Genomic DNA, 16,457 nt, shown 5'->3' on the forward strand with positions numbered 1-16,457 from the left:
TGCAAAGAAAAGAGCAGCTGGGAATCTGGATATTTGTGTTTCTTCTCTTACAAAGTGAAGCAGAGGTCACCGAGAGATTAAGTGCGGATTGTAGGCCGTCTACCAGCCCTCTATCCTCCATATTCATCACAAATGGACTCACAAAGGATTTTTTTTTTCTTCCCAAGGAAAAAAAAATAAAAAAATGCAACATTAAAACCAACTAGAGAGAAGGTAGAGAAATGCGGAGGTTTGGGGTTATTTCTGCACATTTGATGTCTGCGGCTTTTCTTCTCAGTTCTAAACTGGTAAAACCAGAGTAGACGGCGGATTTGCCCATCACATTCCAGTGGACTCATACATTTTCATTAAAAGTCAGCTAACCTGAGAAGGATAAGGTCACATCCCTCCTCATTCTGTTGCCTTCCCTGCTAAGAGGATTATGTGAAATTACTGAGCAGCAAATATATAGACAAGGTGGGCACATTTCCAGAGATTATGTGGCTACGTGTCCGCGGCTCAGAGCCGCCTCATGAATGCTTCCGAGCTGGAGGCTGTTAATTGCATCATTATGAAGTAATAGGGATGAAAGGCTTTAAGCAACTTCTTCAATATCTTCAGTTCAAAACTCATTTATAGCTTGAGATGTGCGCGAAGTTACACGGACTTGCAGCCAGAGGGCGCCGAGCGTGGCCGGCTATCACAACCCTGCCTGCGCTCTTTTGGCTTTTAAATAGAGAACGTCTGTTTTTGTAATTATGAGGCTTCATAGTAAGATCTCACTCACAGAATCCTTCTGATTTCACCAAATTCATAAAAATCCAGGTGTATCGGCAGTGTTCAGCCTGAGCAGAGAATTTCTCCCACAATAACAATAATGATACCTGAACTAGGAAGGTGTGAAGGCGCAGTACGACGGAGGAGCACCTCACTGCTCCTAATAACTCTATAATGTTATATACACTACTATATACTAGTCATATCTGGCCAATAGCATAGCTTATACCTCACTGCTCCTAATAACTATAATGTTATATACACTACTATATACTAGTCATATAGGCCAATAGCATAGCTTATACCTCACTGCTCCTAATAACTCTATAATGTTATATACACTACTATGTACTAGTCATATAGGCCAATAGCATAGCTTATACCTCACTGCTAATAACTCTATAATGTTATATACACTGCTATGTACTAGTCATATAGGCCAATAGCATAGCTTATACCTCACTGCTAATAACTCTATAATGTTATATACACTACTATGTACTAGTCATATAGGCCAATAGCATAGCTTATACCTCCGGGCTCCTAATAACTCTATAATGTTATATACACTACTATATACTAGTCATATCTGGCCAATAGCATAGCTTATACCTCACTGCTAATAACTCTATAATGTTATATACACTACTATGTACTAGTCATATCTGGCCAATAGCATAGCTTATACCTCACTGCTCCTAATAACTCTATAATGTTATATACACTACTATATACTAGTCATATCTGGCCAATAGCATAGCTTATACCTCACTGCTCCTAATAACTCTATAATGTTATATACACTACTATGTACTAGTCATATAGGCCAATAGCATAGCTTATACCTCACTGCTCCTAATAACTCTATAATGTTATATACACTACTATGTACTAGTCATATAGGCCAATAGCATAGCTTATACCTCACTGCTAATAACTCTATAATGTTATATACACTACTATGTACTAGTCATATAGGCCAATAGCATAGCTTATACCTCACTGCTCCTAATAACTCTATAATGTTATATACACTACTATATACTAGTCATATAGGCCAATAGCATAGCTTATACCTCACGGCTCCTAATAACTCTATAATGTTATATACACTACTATGTACTAGTCATATAGGCCAATAGCATAGCTTATACCTCCGGCTCCTAATAACTCTATAATGTTATATACACTACTATATACTAGTCATATAGGCCAATAGCATAGCTTATACCTCACTGCTCCTAATAACTCTATAATGTTATATACACTACTATGTACTAGTCATATAGGCCAATAGCATAGCTTATACCTCCGGGCTCCTAATAACTCTATAATGTTATATACACTACTATATACTAGTCATATAGGCCAATAGCATAGCTTATACCTCACTGCTCCTAATAATTATATAATGTTATATACACTACTATGTACTAGTCATATAGGCCAATAGCATAGCTTATACTTCACTGCTAATAACTCTATAATGTTATATACACTACTATGTACTAGTCATATAGGCCAATAGCATAGCTTATACCTCACTGCTCCTAATAACTCTATAATGTTATATACACTACTATGTACTAGTCATATAGGCCAATAGCATAGCTTATACCTCACTGCTAATAACTCTATAATGTTATATACACTACTATGTACTAGTCATATAGGCCAATAGCATAGCTTATACCTCCGGGCTCCTAATAACTCTATAATGTTATATACACTACTATATACTAGTCATATAGGCCAATAGCATAGCTTATACCTCACTGCTAATAACTCTATAATGTTATATACACTACTATGTACTAGTCATATAGGCCAATAGCATAGCTTATACCTCACTGCTAATAACTCTATAATGTTATATACACTACTATGTACTAGTCATATAGGCCAATAGCATAGCTTATACCTCACTGCTCCTAATAACTCTATAATGTTATATACACTACTATATACTAGTCATATAGGCCAATAGCATAGCTTATACCTCACTGCTAATAACTCTATAATGTTATATACACTACTATATACTAGTCATATAGGCCAATAGCATAGCTTATACCTCACTGCTCCTAATAACTCTATAATGTTATATACACTACTATATACTAGTCATATAGGCCAATAGCATAGCTTATACCTCACGGCTCCTAATAACTCTATAATGTTATATACACTACTATGTACTAGTCATATAGGCCAATAGCATAGCTTATACCTCCGGCTCCTAATAACTCTATAATGTTATATACACTACTATATACTAGTCATATAGGCCAATAGCATAGCTTATACCTCACTGCTAATAACTCTATAATGTTATATACACTACTATATACTAGTCATATCCGGCCAATAGCATAGCTTATACCTCACTGCTCCTAATAACTCTATAATGTTATATACACTACAATGTACTAGTCATATAGGCCAATAGCATAGCTTATACCTCACGGCTCCTAATAACTCTATAATGTTATATACACTACTATGTACTAGTCATATAGGCCAATAGCATAGCTTATACCTCCGGCTCCTAATAACTCTATAATGTTATATACACTACTATATACTAGTCATATAGGCCAATAGCATAGCTTATACCTCACTGCTAATAACTCTATAATGTTATATACACTACTATATACTAGTCATATCCGGCCAATAGCATAGCTTATACCTCACTGCTCCTAATAACTCTATAATGTTATATACACTACTATGTACTAGTCATATAGGCCAATAGCATAGCTTATACCTCCGGCTCCTAATAACTCTATAATGTTATATACACTACTATATACTAGTCATATAGGCCAATAGCATAGCTTATACCTCACTGCTAATAACTCTATAATGTTATATACACTACTATATACTAGTCATATAGGCCAATAGCATAGCTTATACCTCACTGCTCCTAATAACTCTATAATGTTATATACACTACAATGTACTAGTCATATAGGCCAATAGCATAGCTTATACCTCCGGGCTCCTAATAACTATAATGTTATATACACTACTATGTACTAGTCATATAGGCCAATAGCATAGCTTATACCTCACTGCTAATAACTCTATAATGTTATATACACTACTATGTACTAGTCATATAGGCCAATAGCATAGCTTATACCTCACTGCTAATAACTCTATAATGTTATATACACTACTATGTACTAGTCATATCCGGCCAATAGCATAGCTTATACCTCCGGGCTCCTAATAACTCTATAATGTTATATACACTACTATGTACTAGTCATATAGGCCAATAGCATAGCTTATACCTCACTGCTCCTAATAACTCTATAATGTTATATACACTACTATGTACTAGTCATATCCGGCCAATAGCATAGCTTATACCTCCGGGCTCCATTGAAAGTGATGGAGCAGAGGTTACACAGGTGCATGCTTCTTTTGTATGAGAAGACTTTTCTGCAGCATTTAAGACCCTCTTAGATGCATCGTTGCCGACCACATTTAGTCCCTAAGAGTGCGTTTACACAGAGAGATTTATCTGACAGATTTTGGAAGCCAAAGCCAGGAATGGATTTGAAAAGAGAAGTCTCAGTCTTTACTTTATGACGTGCTCCCTGTTTATAGTCTGTGCCTGGCTTTGGCTTCAAAGATCTGTCAGATAAATCTGTCTGTGTAAACACACCATGACACTTCCCATACACTAATGGATTGCAGACTGCACCACAATTAAAGGGACAAGTCCAGGTCGAGCCGGCTGCAGTGCTGCATGTAAGAGCCCCTTAGATCAGCATGCGACTGGTGGCTGAGTAACAGGAAGCAGCGGGTGCAAGGAGGAAACTAACTGTACACTGAAGGTTTAAATCAACCTGAAAATGTTATATTGCGAGTATAGGATAATGAACTCGTCTTCTTCCTCCTCCACCAGGGAATCGTCTGGACGATGGGTCAGACGTGGAGTCAGAACCAGATCTCCCTCTGAAGAGAAAGCAGCGTCGCAGCCGCACAACCTTCACCGCGGAGCAGCTGGAGGAGCTGGAGAAAGCCTTCGAGAGGACCCATTACCCAGATATCTACACCAGGGAAGAGCTAGCACAGAGGACCAAGCTGACTGAAGCCCGCGTGCAGGTATGCTCCAGGACACTAACACCCCAGCCTAATCCATTCTATATTGGTGTCCTATACTGGGGGTGGTTGTTACTATTTGTGGGTAAGGCAGCCGACTGCATTGTGCAAGGTGTATTTTTTCAGCAATTTATTGTTCGTTAATCCCTGTCCAGATGCAAAGAAACTTACTTTAGCTTACACAGAATTGCACCAGAATGATATCAGAAATGAGTCTTTTCCATTAGTAAATTCACCCGCACTTATTTTTGAAAATAAAAAAATTATGCCCAAAAAATGCCTGTTATTAGTAAATAGCGTGTACAGTAGCTGATGTGTGCCAAACTATGGCGCTACAGAGGACAGAAATGTGGTGAACCAAAAACTGCAAATCCCCCCAGTGAATTTATGGAAAAGCGTGCGCCTCTTACCCATCTGGCTCATACACTGGCTGTCCGTGCCATCATTCTGGTGGAAACAATGATAAATCTGGAGACAACCCTCCCACTAAACCAAGTGACAAATGGAAAACAGATGGTTATATGGATGCAACTTCTGGTGTCACTATGGTCCTAGCCCCCATAACTGCGCACAGGTCCGGGGGCAACACCAGGTTATAAATGACTGGACATGAATGATCCTGGAAATCTGGGAGTTCTCTATAGGGAATAATCCCAGCAGGCCCAGCTATAAGTCTATATACAGAGCAGGTGCTCACAATATGGCATCACAGGGCCAGGCGGACTTGTGGGAACTCTCCAACAAGGACTTTATTTGACAGCACAACTTCAGGTCAGATATGTAGACAAAGATCCAAAGGATGAAGGGTGTGAACAGATTTGTGAACATAATAGGGTCTCCAGAGGACGGGGAGGGCAGCCATGGAGCAGGGGGTACAGTGAAATGTAGTTATAAGTGCTCGTTCTGACAGAAGTGTAAGGATTAGGTTACAGGCCTGGAGAGGAGCTGCACACATTACGCCATCTAGATCACATCTAGGGGTAGGGTAAGAAGACGGGGAATACTTGTCTCATGTGCTAACTATCTACTTGGAATAGTTTGTCTGTGAGATAATCCGATACCCTGGGGTTACTGAGGTGGTAATGTACTCCATGGGTTCACCAACACACTTGGCAGGAACACTGCAGACCACCAGAGTGCAGAGGTCAAACGGAGGGGTCTGTGAAGTGAAATCAGCCGCTCAGCTGGGATTCTGGGAAGACTGCCTTGGATATTTCTATTCCACATGAACAGATTACCCCCGGCCTCTGGCAGCTTGTACAGTAAACCTGCCAGTGTTTCTGCAGCAGCTGTTTGGCACATTCCTGTCCCATTCCTCACGCTAACATCCTGGCAGCTGAAGAGCGTTCCCATCAGGTTCGGTCGACCACCCCACTGCAATGTCCCAAAGTGCAACAGAGCAGGAAAAGTACAACTTGCCCTGGTGGTCACACAATGATAACTGAAACTCATAGTCATTCACAGGTCGCCACCACTGTAACCTGTTCTGGCCTTACAATAGGACTACAGAAGAATGTACAGGCTAGGGACTTTGAATACATTTGGTTTTTTATACTTGCCTTGTGCCTTTTATGGTGCAAAAAACCATGTCTCCATACATCTTTATTAAACACTTTGCTGTGTTTCTCTTCTACAGCCTTTGTGCTCTCACATATAGTGCAGGTATCTGTCTCCCATAAGAGAAGCTTCCCGACATCTCCTTCTCCTGCTTCTATGCCTCTGCTCCTCAACAAAATATAAGCTGATTTGGGATCAGATCATAGGTCATAAAATTAGCTTAGAAGATAGTTCAATAAATGAGAGAAAGGAGCTGTAGACTGAGCAGATGGGAGATCCCTGTCAACAGGACAAAGAAACCTGTACAATATGTGAAGAAAGGGGGCTGTAGAGGAGAAACTAAGCAAAGTTTTTAATACAGACCTATGGAAAGTTTCTTTATATCTTTCACCATGACAAGAACAAAAAAGAAATGTGCAAGTCTAGATACACTGAAGCAGGACTTCATTGAAAGTAAATAATGACATCACCATAATGCATATGCTGTTTTACACTCTTTCATCATGACTATCATTAACTTTCTGGTTGTCAGTCATTTACAGTGTTATCTCTGCCCTATACAGGTCTGGTTTAGTAACCGAAGAGCTAGATGGCGCAAACAGGCAGGAGCCAACCAACTGGCAGCATTTAACCACCTACTGCCTGGCGGGTTTCCACCGACAGGAATGCCAGCATTGCCTCCATACCAGCTCTCTGAGACGTCTTACTCTACGGCCAGCCTCTCTCAAGGTCAGGCTCATTTTCTTGCTTTGGCGCATGTACCCCTTCTAAGGGTGCGTTCACACGTACAGGATCCGCAGCAGATTTGATGCTGTGTTCAGTTACTTAGTTACACTGATATCAAATCTGCTGTGGATCCCGTACGTGTGAACGCAACCTAAGAGTAGATTCTAGATCAGACAGACCAGTTAGGTGTTATTTTCATATTGTCCCCCTCATGTATCTCTTGCCACACATCCTACATCTGTATAGATCAGTGGTCTTCAGCCTCTGTCTCTCCGGCTTTCGCCGTCGAGGCTTGATGGAGTTTGGGGAACACAAGTATAGATAAATGTACCCAATGGCATGGCAGATCAGCCCCTGGCATCACTATATTCACATTATAACATAGCATTCATGTTTCTGTACCCATAGATGGTGGCAGCACAGTCCACAGACCTCAGCCTCTCCCCCCTTCATCCATGCATCAAGGAGGTTTATCAGCTGCGACCGCAGACACTGGAGCAGCCTATGGGGCGCGACACAGCTTCTCTACCTACTCTGACAGCTTCATCAACCCTGGAGGACCCTCCAACCATATGAACCCGGTCGGAAATGGTCTCTCCCCACAGGTAAGCTGCAATAGGCTCCTGTGTCATATGACGTCTATGGCTTTTGCATTTTTTGAACAACATAAAGGACGTTCTTGTTGACTTGAATATTCATTATATGAAGTCATTAGTGAATAATATAATAGTAAGTAGGATTCTTGCTTTCACTTGTAGTTCTTTAGATACTTTTGCTCAGGTCGTACAGTGCTGAGTACAATGAGGGAGTAGCAGTACTGATCTGCACCTTGTATAAGGGCTTGTAAATTGCAGATTTCATGCTAGTATTCATCACATTTTATTATTTACATTATCCTTCTTTTAATGACTGGACACCATGAAATCCTCAGCATGGGGTGTAGATTTTGCTGTGGTTGGTCCCTTTGTGAAATCTGCAGCTTATATGCTACATGTGATGATAGAAACAGTGTATAGTCCATGGTGCTGTGTATACTGAGAGATCTATGGAGCTATGTGGGCGATGATACAATCATGTTCTTGTGTTGGTTGCAGCACAATGTCGTTCTAAGTTTGGAATATCTTGTGTATGATCCTAAATAATAGGAAAATATTGAGCACTGTGGGGAGCCCTGGGCAACTTCTAGAATGCAGGAAGGAAAAGATATTGAGCCTTGTACATATCACTGGATATGCTGGGGACTGCCGAGAGCGGGAATATTGGGCACTACAGGGAGCCTTAAATATGTTGGAGACTGCGAGGACTAGAAAATCTTAGTAAGGAGCACTAGGTATAATACTGGACGCTCCAGGAGAGGAAGGCGCTGGGCACGGTGGGGCATAAGAAACATATTGGGGACTATTGGCTGTAGTCGATGCTGAGCTCTCTAGAGGCCCTGTGATATGTCACGAACTACAGGAGAAAAGGCCACGCTTATAAACTCATTACACAACTGAAAATTACTTCTTTTTCTTAGAAAATATTCCAGCTATCCAATATCGCATTATCTTGATGTAGAATGACATGCATTTAATCTGGTGTAGTTAATTGCCATGTCTGTGTGGAGTGTCGGCCACACAGGAGAAAAGCGGGGTTAAAGCTAGGACTGCGACATCCATTGTACAATTGTGTCATACTGAGATTGCCGGCTACAGACGGCGGCCTACACGCATAAAGCAGCTTCTGGAAACTTTAAGTCCACAAATAAATTCCTTTGCAAAAAAAAATAATAATTTACAAAATTTTCAGCAAACAGATCGGCGCGGTGGCTTCTCTCAGATTTATAGAAACATGGGTTTTGTGGTAATCTGCAAACCCTTGTGATGGACAGTATCCCAGCCCACAGCGCTCACACTCCGTCATGGCACGGAGCTGGAGTGGTGACATAAAGAGCTTAATCCATTAATGTATTAGGCATGATTTCCACTAGCTGACAGCTCATGTAACACCCATTACCAGATTTTATGTTTGTCCTGCGTGTGTTAAACATCATGTAATTGTCTTCCTATAGGAGAAGGGTGTAGTCCACAAATTCTGGAACATTAGCATTACAATTCTCAAATTCTTTAAGTGGCAAATTTCACAGGGTATTTCTCTAACCTCGTGGTGCTGTAACCTGGATGGCAGCGGCGGCGGCGGTCACGTGCTACTCTCCAATGTGCTCCCCCTTTCTCCCTATCGCGCCCTGCTTCTTTTCTTTTCCAAGGCGCTGTGCTTATAATAGGCATTTAAAATGAGACTTGCTGGGCGCGGGAGGGGAACGGCAAGGGATGTTAAATACTACAAAATTAGAAAAAAAAAAACTGATGCAAATCATTGGTAAAGAGAAAATTATGTGCAATTACCCAGCGATATTGGGCAGCTCGGCCCACCCTCGACCAACAAGATCTCATTAACAAGCAGAAAATAAGATTGAAATGGTGTGTAAAAGAGCTGAAAAATGAATTTCAATGCTGCATTTGTCCACAATTACCCCCTCGTTCACACATATTTTATTGCAATTTTTTTATTCTTCTTAATCTTTCCATCCCTCAAAGCAGATTGGCGACATCCTAGCATTACAGAGGCTGAGGGAGCGAGCATTAAGGATTTTCCCTCTCTGAAAGTCAGCCCTGCTCCCTGCCGGCTGCTCTGTGTGGATAACACAGCGGCGCTCAGATGACAGGACAGAGGAACGTTACGGCTACTGACAGCGCCTGTCATTGGTCAAAGCCTCACAATAATACCTCTCCCTAATTGAAGAGGCTCTGGCTTGTCCACTTGTAGTATAGGGTGTTTTTACTTAAAAAAGCACGGCCTGCAGGACTGCAAGGGTTAAGCTCATCTTTTTGTAAAATGCCACAGTAAGGGCGAGTTCACATACAGCGCCTTCACGCATCGTCGCACTTTTATTTTCAGGCTACATTATAGATGTTACTGAAAGTCTATAGTATAATACGTCCACGGGACTGGCTTTTCTTCCAGCCATTTTTACAATGTCAGTAAACATCATAAGGCTTTGCTTTGTGCATTTATTTAATTTCTTTTTCTAAAACCCATTTTTTGTGTGTTTTCTCTTTTTTTGTGTGTGTTTTTTTCCCTATTTTTCTGTGCCATTTCCAGGTCACAAATCATGTGATTTAAGAATTTTTCAACCAAAAAAAGAAAAAAAAACAACAACAAAAAAGCCCCAAAACCAAAGAACACACACATGCTTTTTTGTAAGCAGCATTAAAAAAAATACAATGGAGGTCTATGAAAAAAATGCTATATGTTGCCCCAAAACATGGCACACCCGCAGCATGCTATAGGTGACAATTCTATGAATACAAAAAGTGCAGTTATTTTTTGTGCATTTTAGATTTCTCCACTGATTTATAGCTTACATCTAGTCACAGGTTTTTTTTCAAGAGAAATATATATATATATATATATATATATATATATATATATATATATATGTATATAAAACAACTTATCAAACCACCTGGAAAATATTAGAAAAAATACAGTATACTTCCAGAAAATGCTATATGTAATATCAGACAAAAAAAATAAAATAATTTGAAACTTCTAAAAATATGTCAAAGAAAAAGCCTGTTTGAATAGTGCTCAAGAGTTAGGAGCAGTAAATACATCTGAACTGCCCCTCCAGCCACTTCTGGGTACCAGTATTTTTATTACAGGCCTGCTATCACATTCACCATACTATATATTCACCATAATACTAAATATTCACCATAATACTATACATTCACATTCCGGCCAGTTTTCTGCAACCGCAATTCAGTGAATTGCGGCCGCAGAAAGACCTGTCAGTTCACACAATGAAGTGAGCGGCTCCGGCCGCAAGCTTCATTGTGTGCTGTGTGAAGTTCTGATGCGCCCGCATCAGAACACTGCGGCTGGAAAGATCATCCGGACTGTACTTAAGTATCGGCCGGGATGATCTTTGCAGAGACTGGCCGTTCTGTGCCCCTGCTGGGTCACGGAACGGCCTGTCCTTCATGTAGTGGAAACATAGCCTAATTCTTTACATTCACCATAATACTATACATTCACCATACTACTATACATTCACCATAATACTATATTATAGCCTGGACAGTCACGATTTGTGTTTTATTAAATATCATCCTAGTCTTTGATATGATGCAGATTTGCAGCTGTGGGGCCACAAAGTCTCAATATCACTTATAGATTTCCCTTATTCTATTCAATTCTGCTAATATGAAGTCCAGTATGGTGAAAGTGATGGGCAGAGCGTGGGCTGTGTGTATGATTGTGCCATTTCTCCTATATCAGGATGTGGCATGTATCCAGCATAATACTCCACACTTCCATGACAATGAGGGATGCGGGATGCCGCCACTGGGAAGCCACCTGCTGCCGTCACTCAGGGTATTAAGAGCTGCACATTCCTTTACACATGAGAAAAACTGAAAACCTGGCTATTTTCCGAGGCTGGAGCTGGGATTTCCTGCTGTCCCCAGAGAGGGAAGAGTTCTGGCCACTTGTCATTCACTGCCGAGAGATGGAAAAATATAGAGAATTTATTGAGTTTCCTTCTAGAAAGTGTCCACTATGTTCTGATCAGTAAATCCCCATCAGTCTCATATTCTCCAGGAGCAGACAGGAGACTCCCACAGGTCATGGCTGCTCTCATACACTGCGCTGTCGGCCGTGGCTACAATACTTGCAGGACGCACCTGGACTTGCCGTAAGAGCATCGTGAACATGCGGCTTTAATGGCGGGCTGCACAGCACCACTTAGGGGATTGCATGAACAGCAATTGCCTTTAGTTGCTGGAATGAAGTGATAACACCGCAGCTCTGCCTGGAGAAACACATTCCCTTTGGCTTTCTTGCATCAGTTGGCAATAGTCCATACTCTGCAACCCAGACAGACTGCAATCTGCAGTAAGCCACAGTCTGCTAAAAACTACTACAACCATTATTAAATATATTCTGCAGCTTTGTGCCAAATGGGAAGCACATGTAAAATCAGAGCGATGCAATCTGATATGCAGAAACATGCACCATATATTGGATGGAATCATATCGGGGACAATCGCAGTAGATGACAGATGACAATATATAGTGAGACGATGAAAGAAAACAAGGCAACAACAGATCAACATTTCTGCCTCTCTGAGACTGTGAACAAAGTTCCTAAAAGAGAGAAGTATCAGTGGATTACTGTGGAGAACGTTATATAACAAGGACAATAGTATACAGGTACCACATATAACAAGGACAATAGTACACAGGTACCACATATAGGACAATAGTATACAGGTACCACATATAGGACAATAGTATACAGGTACCACATATAGGACAATAGTATACAGGTACCACATATAACAAGGACAATAGTACACAGGTACCACATATAGGACAATAGTATACAGGTACCACATATAACAAGGACAATAGTATACAGGTACCACATATAGGACAATAGTATACAGGTACCACATATAACAAGGACAATAGTATACAGGTACCACATATAGGACAATAGTATACAGGTACCACATATAACAAGGACAATAGTATACAGGTACCACATATAACAAGGACAATAGTATACAGGTACCACATATAACAAGGACAATAGTATACAGGAACCACATATAACAAGGACAATAGTATACAGGAACCACATATAACAAGGACAATAGTATACAGGTACCACATATAGGACAATAGTATACAGGTACCACATATAGGACAATAGTATACAGGTACCACATATAACAAGGACAATAGTACACAGGTACCACATATAGGACAATAGTATACAGGTACCACATATAGGACAATAGTATACAGGTACCACATATAGGACAATAGTATACAGGTACCACATATAACAAGGACAATAGTATACAGGTACCACATATAGGACAATAGTATACAGGTACCACATATAACAAGGACAATAGTATACAGGTACCACATATAACAAGGACAATAGTATACAGGTACCACATATAACAAGGACAATAGTACACAGGTACCACATATAGGACAATAGTACACAGGTACCACATATAACAAGGACAATAGTATACAGGTACCACAGATAACAAGGACAATAGTATACAGGTACCACATATAGCAAGGACAATAGTATACAGGCACCACATATAGGACAATAGTACACAGGTACCACATATAGGACAATAGTATACAGGTACCACATATAGGACAATAGTATACAGGTACCACATATAGGACAATAGTACACAGGTACCACATATAGGACAATAGTATACAGGTACCACATATAGGACAATAGTATACAGGTACCACATATAGGACAATAGTATACAGGTACCACATATAACAAGGACAATAGTATACAGGTACCACATATAGGACAATAGTACACAGGTACCACATATAGGACAATAGTACACAGGTACCACATATAGGACAATAGTACACAGGTACCACATATAGGACAATAGTATACAGGTACCACATATAACAAGGACAATAGTATACAGGTACCACATATAACAAGGACAATAGTATACAGGTACCACATATAGGACAATAGTACACAGGTACCACATATAGGACAATAGTATACAGGTACCACATATAACAAGGACAATAGTATACAGGTACCACATATAACAAGGACAATAGTATACAGGTACCACATATAGGACAATAGTATACAGGTACCACATATAACAAGGACAATAGTATACAGGTACCACATATAGGACAATAGTACACAGGTACCACATATAGGACAATAGTACACAGGTACCACATATAGGACAATAGTATACAGGTACCACATATAACAAGGACAATAGTATACAGGTACCACATATAACAAGGACAATAGTATACAGGTACCACATATAACAAGGACAATAGTACACAGGTACCACATATAGGACAATAGTACACAGGTACCACATATAACAAGGACAATAGTATACAGGTACCACAGATAACAAGGACAATAGTATACAGGTACCACATATAGCAAGGACAATAGTATACAGGTACCACATATAGGACAATAGTACACAGGTACCACATATAGGACAATAGTATACAGGTACCACATATAGGACAATAGTATACAGGTACCACATATAGGACAATAGTACACAGGTACCACATATAGGACAATAGTATACAGGTACCACATATAGGACAATAGTATACAGGTACCACATATAGGACAATAGTATACAGGTACCACATATAACAAGGACAATAGTATACAGGTACCACATATAGGACAATAGTACACAGGTACCACATATAGGACAATAGTACACAGGTACCACATATAGGACAATAGTACACAGGTACCACATATAGGACAATAGTATACAGGTACCACATATAGGACAATAGTACACAGGTACCACATATAGGACAATAGTATACAGGTACCACATATAGGACAATAGTACACAGGTACCACATATAGGACAATAGTATACAGGTACCACATATAACAAGGACAATAGTACACAGGTACCACATATAGGACAATAGTAAACAGGTACCACATATAGGACAATAGTATACAGGTACCACATATAGGACAATAGTACACAGGTACCACATATAACAAGGACAATAGTATACAGGTACCACATATAGGACAATAGTATACAGGTACCACATATAACAAGGACAATAGTATACAGGTACCACATATAACAAGGGCAATAGTATACAGGTACCACATATAGCAAGGACAATAGTATACAGGTACCACATATAACAAGGGCAATAGTATACAGGTACCACATATAGGACAATAGTATACAGGTACCACATATAACAAGGACAATAGTATACAGGTACCACATATAACAAGGGCAATAGTATACAGGTACCACATATAGGACAATAGTATACAGGTACCACATATAACAAGGACAATAGTATACAGGTACCACATATAACAAGGGCAATAGTATACAGGTACCACATATAGGACAATAGTACACAGGTTCCACATATAACAAGGACAATAGTACACAGGTACCACATATAGGACAATAGTACACAGGTACCACATATAGGACAATAGTACACAGGTACCACATATAGGACAATAGTATACAGGTACCACATATAGGACAATAGTACACAGGTACCACATATAGGACAATAGTATACAGGTACCACATATAGGACAATAGTATACAGGTACCACATATAGGACAATAGTACACAGGTACCACATATAGGACAATAGTACACAGGTACCACATATAGGACAATAGTACACAGGTACCACATATAGGACAATAGTATACAGGTACCACATATAACAAGGACAATAGTACACAGGTACCACATATAGGACAATAGTATACAGGTACCACATATAGCAAGGACAATAGTATACAGGTACCACATATAGGACAATAGTATACAGGTACCACATATAGCAAGGACAATAGTATACAGGTACCACATATAACAAGGGCAATAGTATACAGGTACCACATATAGGACAATAGTACACAGGTACCACATATAACAAGGACAATAGTACACAGGTATCACATATAGGACAATAGTATACAGGTACCACATATAGCAAGGACAATAGTATACAGGTACCACATATAACAAGGGCAATAGTATACAGGTACCACATATAACAAGGGCAATAGTATACAGGTACCACATATAACAAGGACAATAGTATACAGGTACCACATATAACAAGGGCAATAGTATACAGGTACCACATATAACAAGGGCAATAGTATACAGGTACCACATATAGGACAATAGTACACAGGTACCACATATAGGACAATAGTATACAGGTACCACATATAGCAAGGACAATAGTATACAGGTACCACATATAACAAGGGCAATAGTATACAGGTACCACATATAACAAGGGCAATAGTATACAGGTACCACATATAGGACAATAGTACACAGGTACCACATATAACAAGGACAATAGTACACAGGTATCACATATAGGACAATAGTACACAGGTACCACATATAGGACAATAGTACACAGGTACCACCGATAGGACAATAGTACACAGGTACCACATATACTAAAGGTTCAGTATATGAGACACAAGATGGCTGCGGGCGCACACAGACACAGACCTCGCTGACATAACATAAGAGCATCACTCCATACAGTTTCCACGATCACTCCATTTGGGACAATCATCACCAAAAACAGCACCTTTTTACAGAGTGATCCCGCCTCAGTTAAAGGGGTTATCCAGCGTTAGAAAAAC

The 16,457-nt window shown here is 39.9% G+C and overlaps 1 protein-coding gene across 2 annotated transcripts in view; it reads left to right on the forward strand.

Moving 5' to 3' along the window:
- Positions 1-16,457, forward strand: part of PAX7 (paired box 7) — a 123,337-nt gene that overhangs the window by 68,795 nt on the left and 38,085 nt on the right. For both annotated transcript variants that reach the window (XM_069949027.1, XM_069949028.1), the window contains exons 5-7: positions 4,682-4,881; positions 6,999-7,164; positions 7,570-7,766. In XM_069949027.1, coding sequence (XP_069805128.1) covers positions 4,682-4,881; positions 6,999-7,164; positions 7,570-7,766 — 563 coding nt within the window. The remainder of the gene's footprint in view (positions 1-4,681; positions 4,882-6,998; positions 7,165-7,569; positions 7,767-16,457) is intronic.

Source organism: Dendropsophus ebraccatus, chromosome 12 (assembly GCF_027789765.1).
Source record: "Dendropsophus ebraccatus isolate aDenEbr1 chromosome 12, aDenEbr1.pat, whole genome shotgun sequence".
In the NCBI taxonomy this organism is placed as follows: Eukaryota; Metazoa; Chordata; class Amphibia; order Anura; family Hylidae; genus Dendropsophus; species Dendropsophus ebraccatus.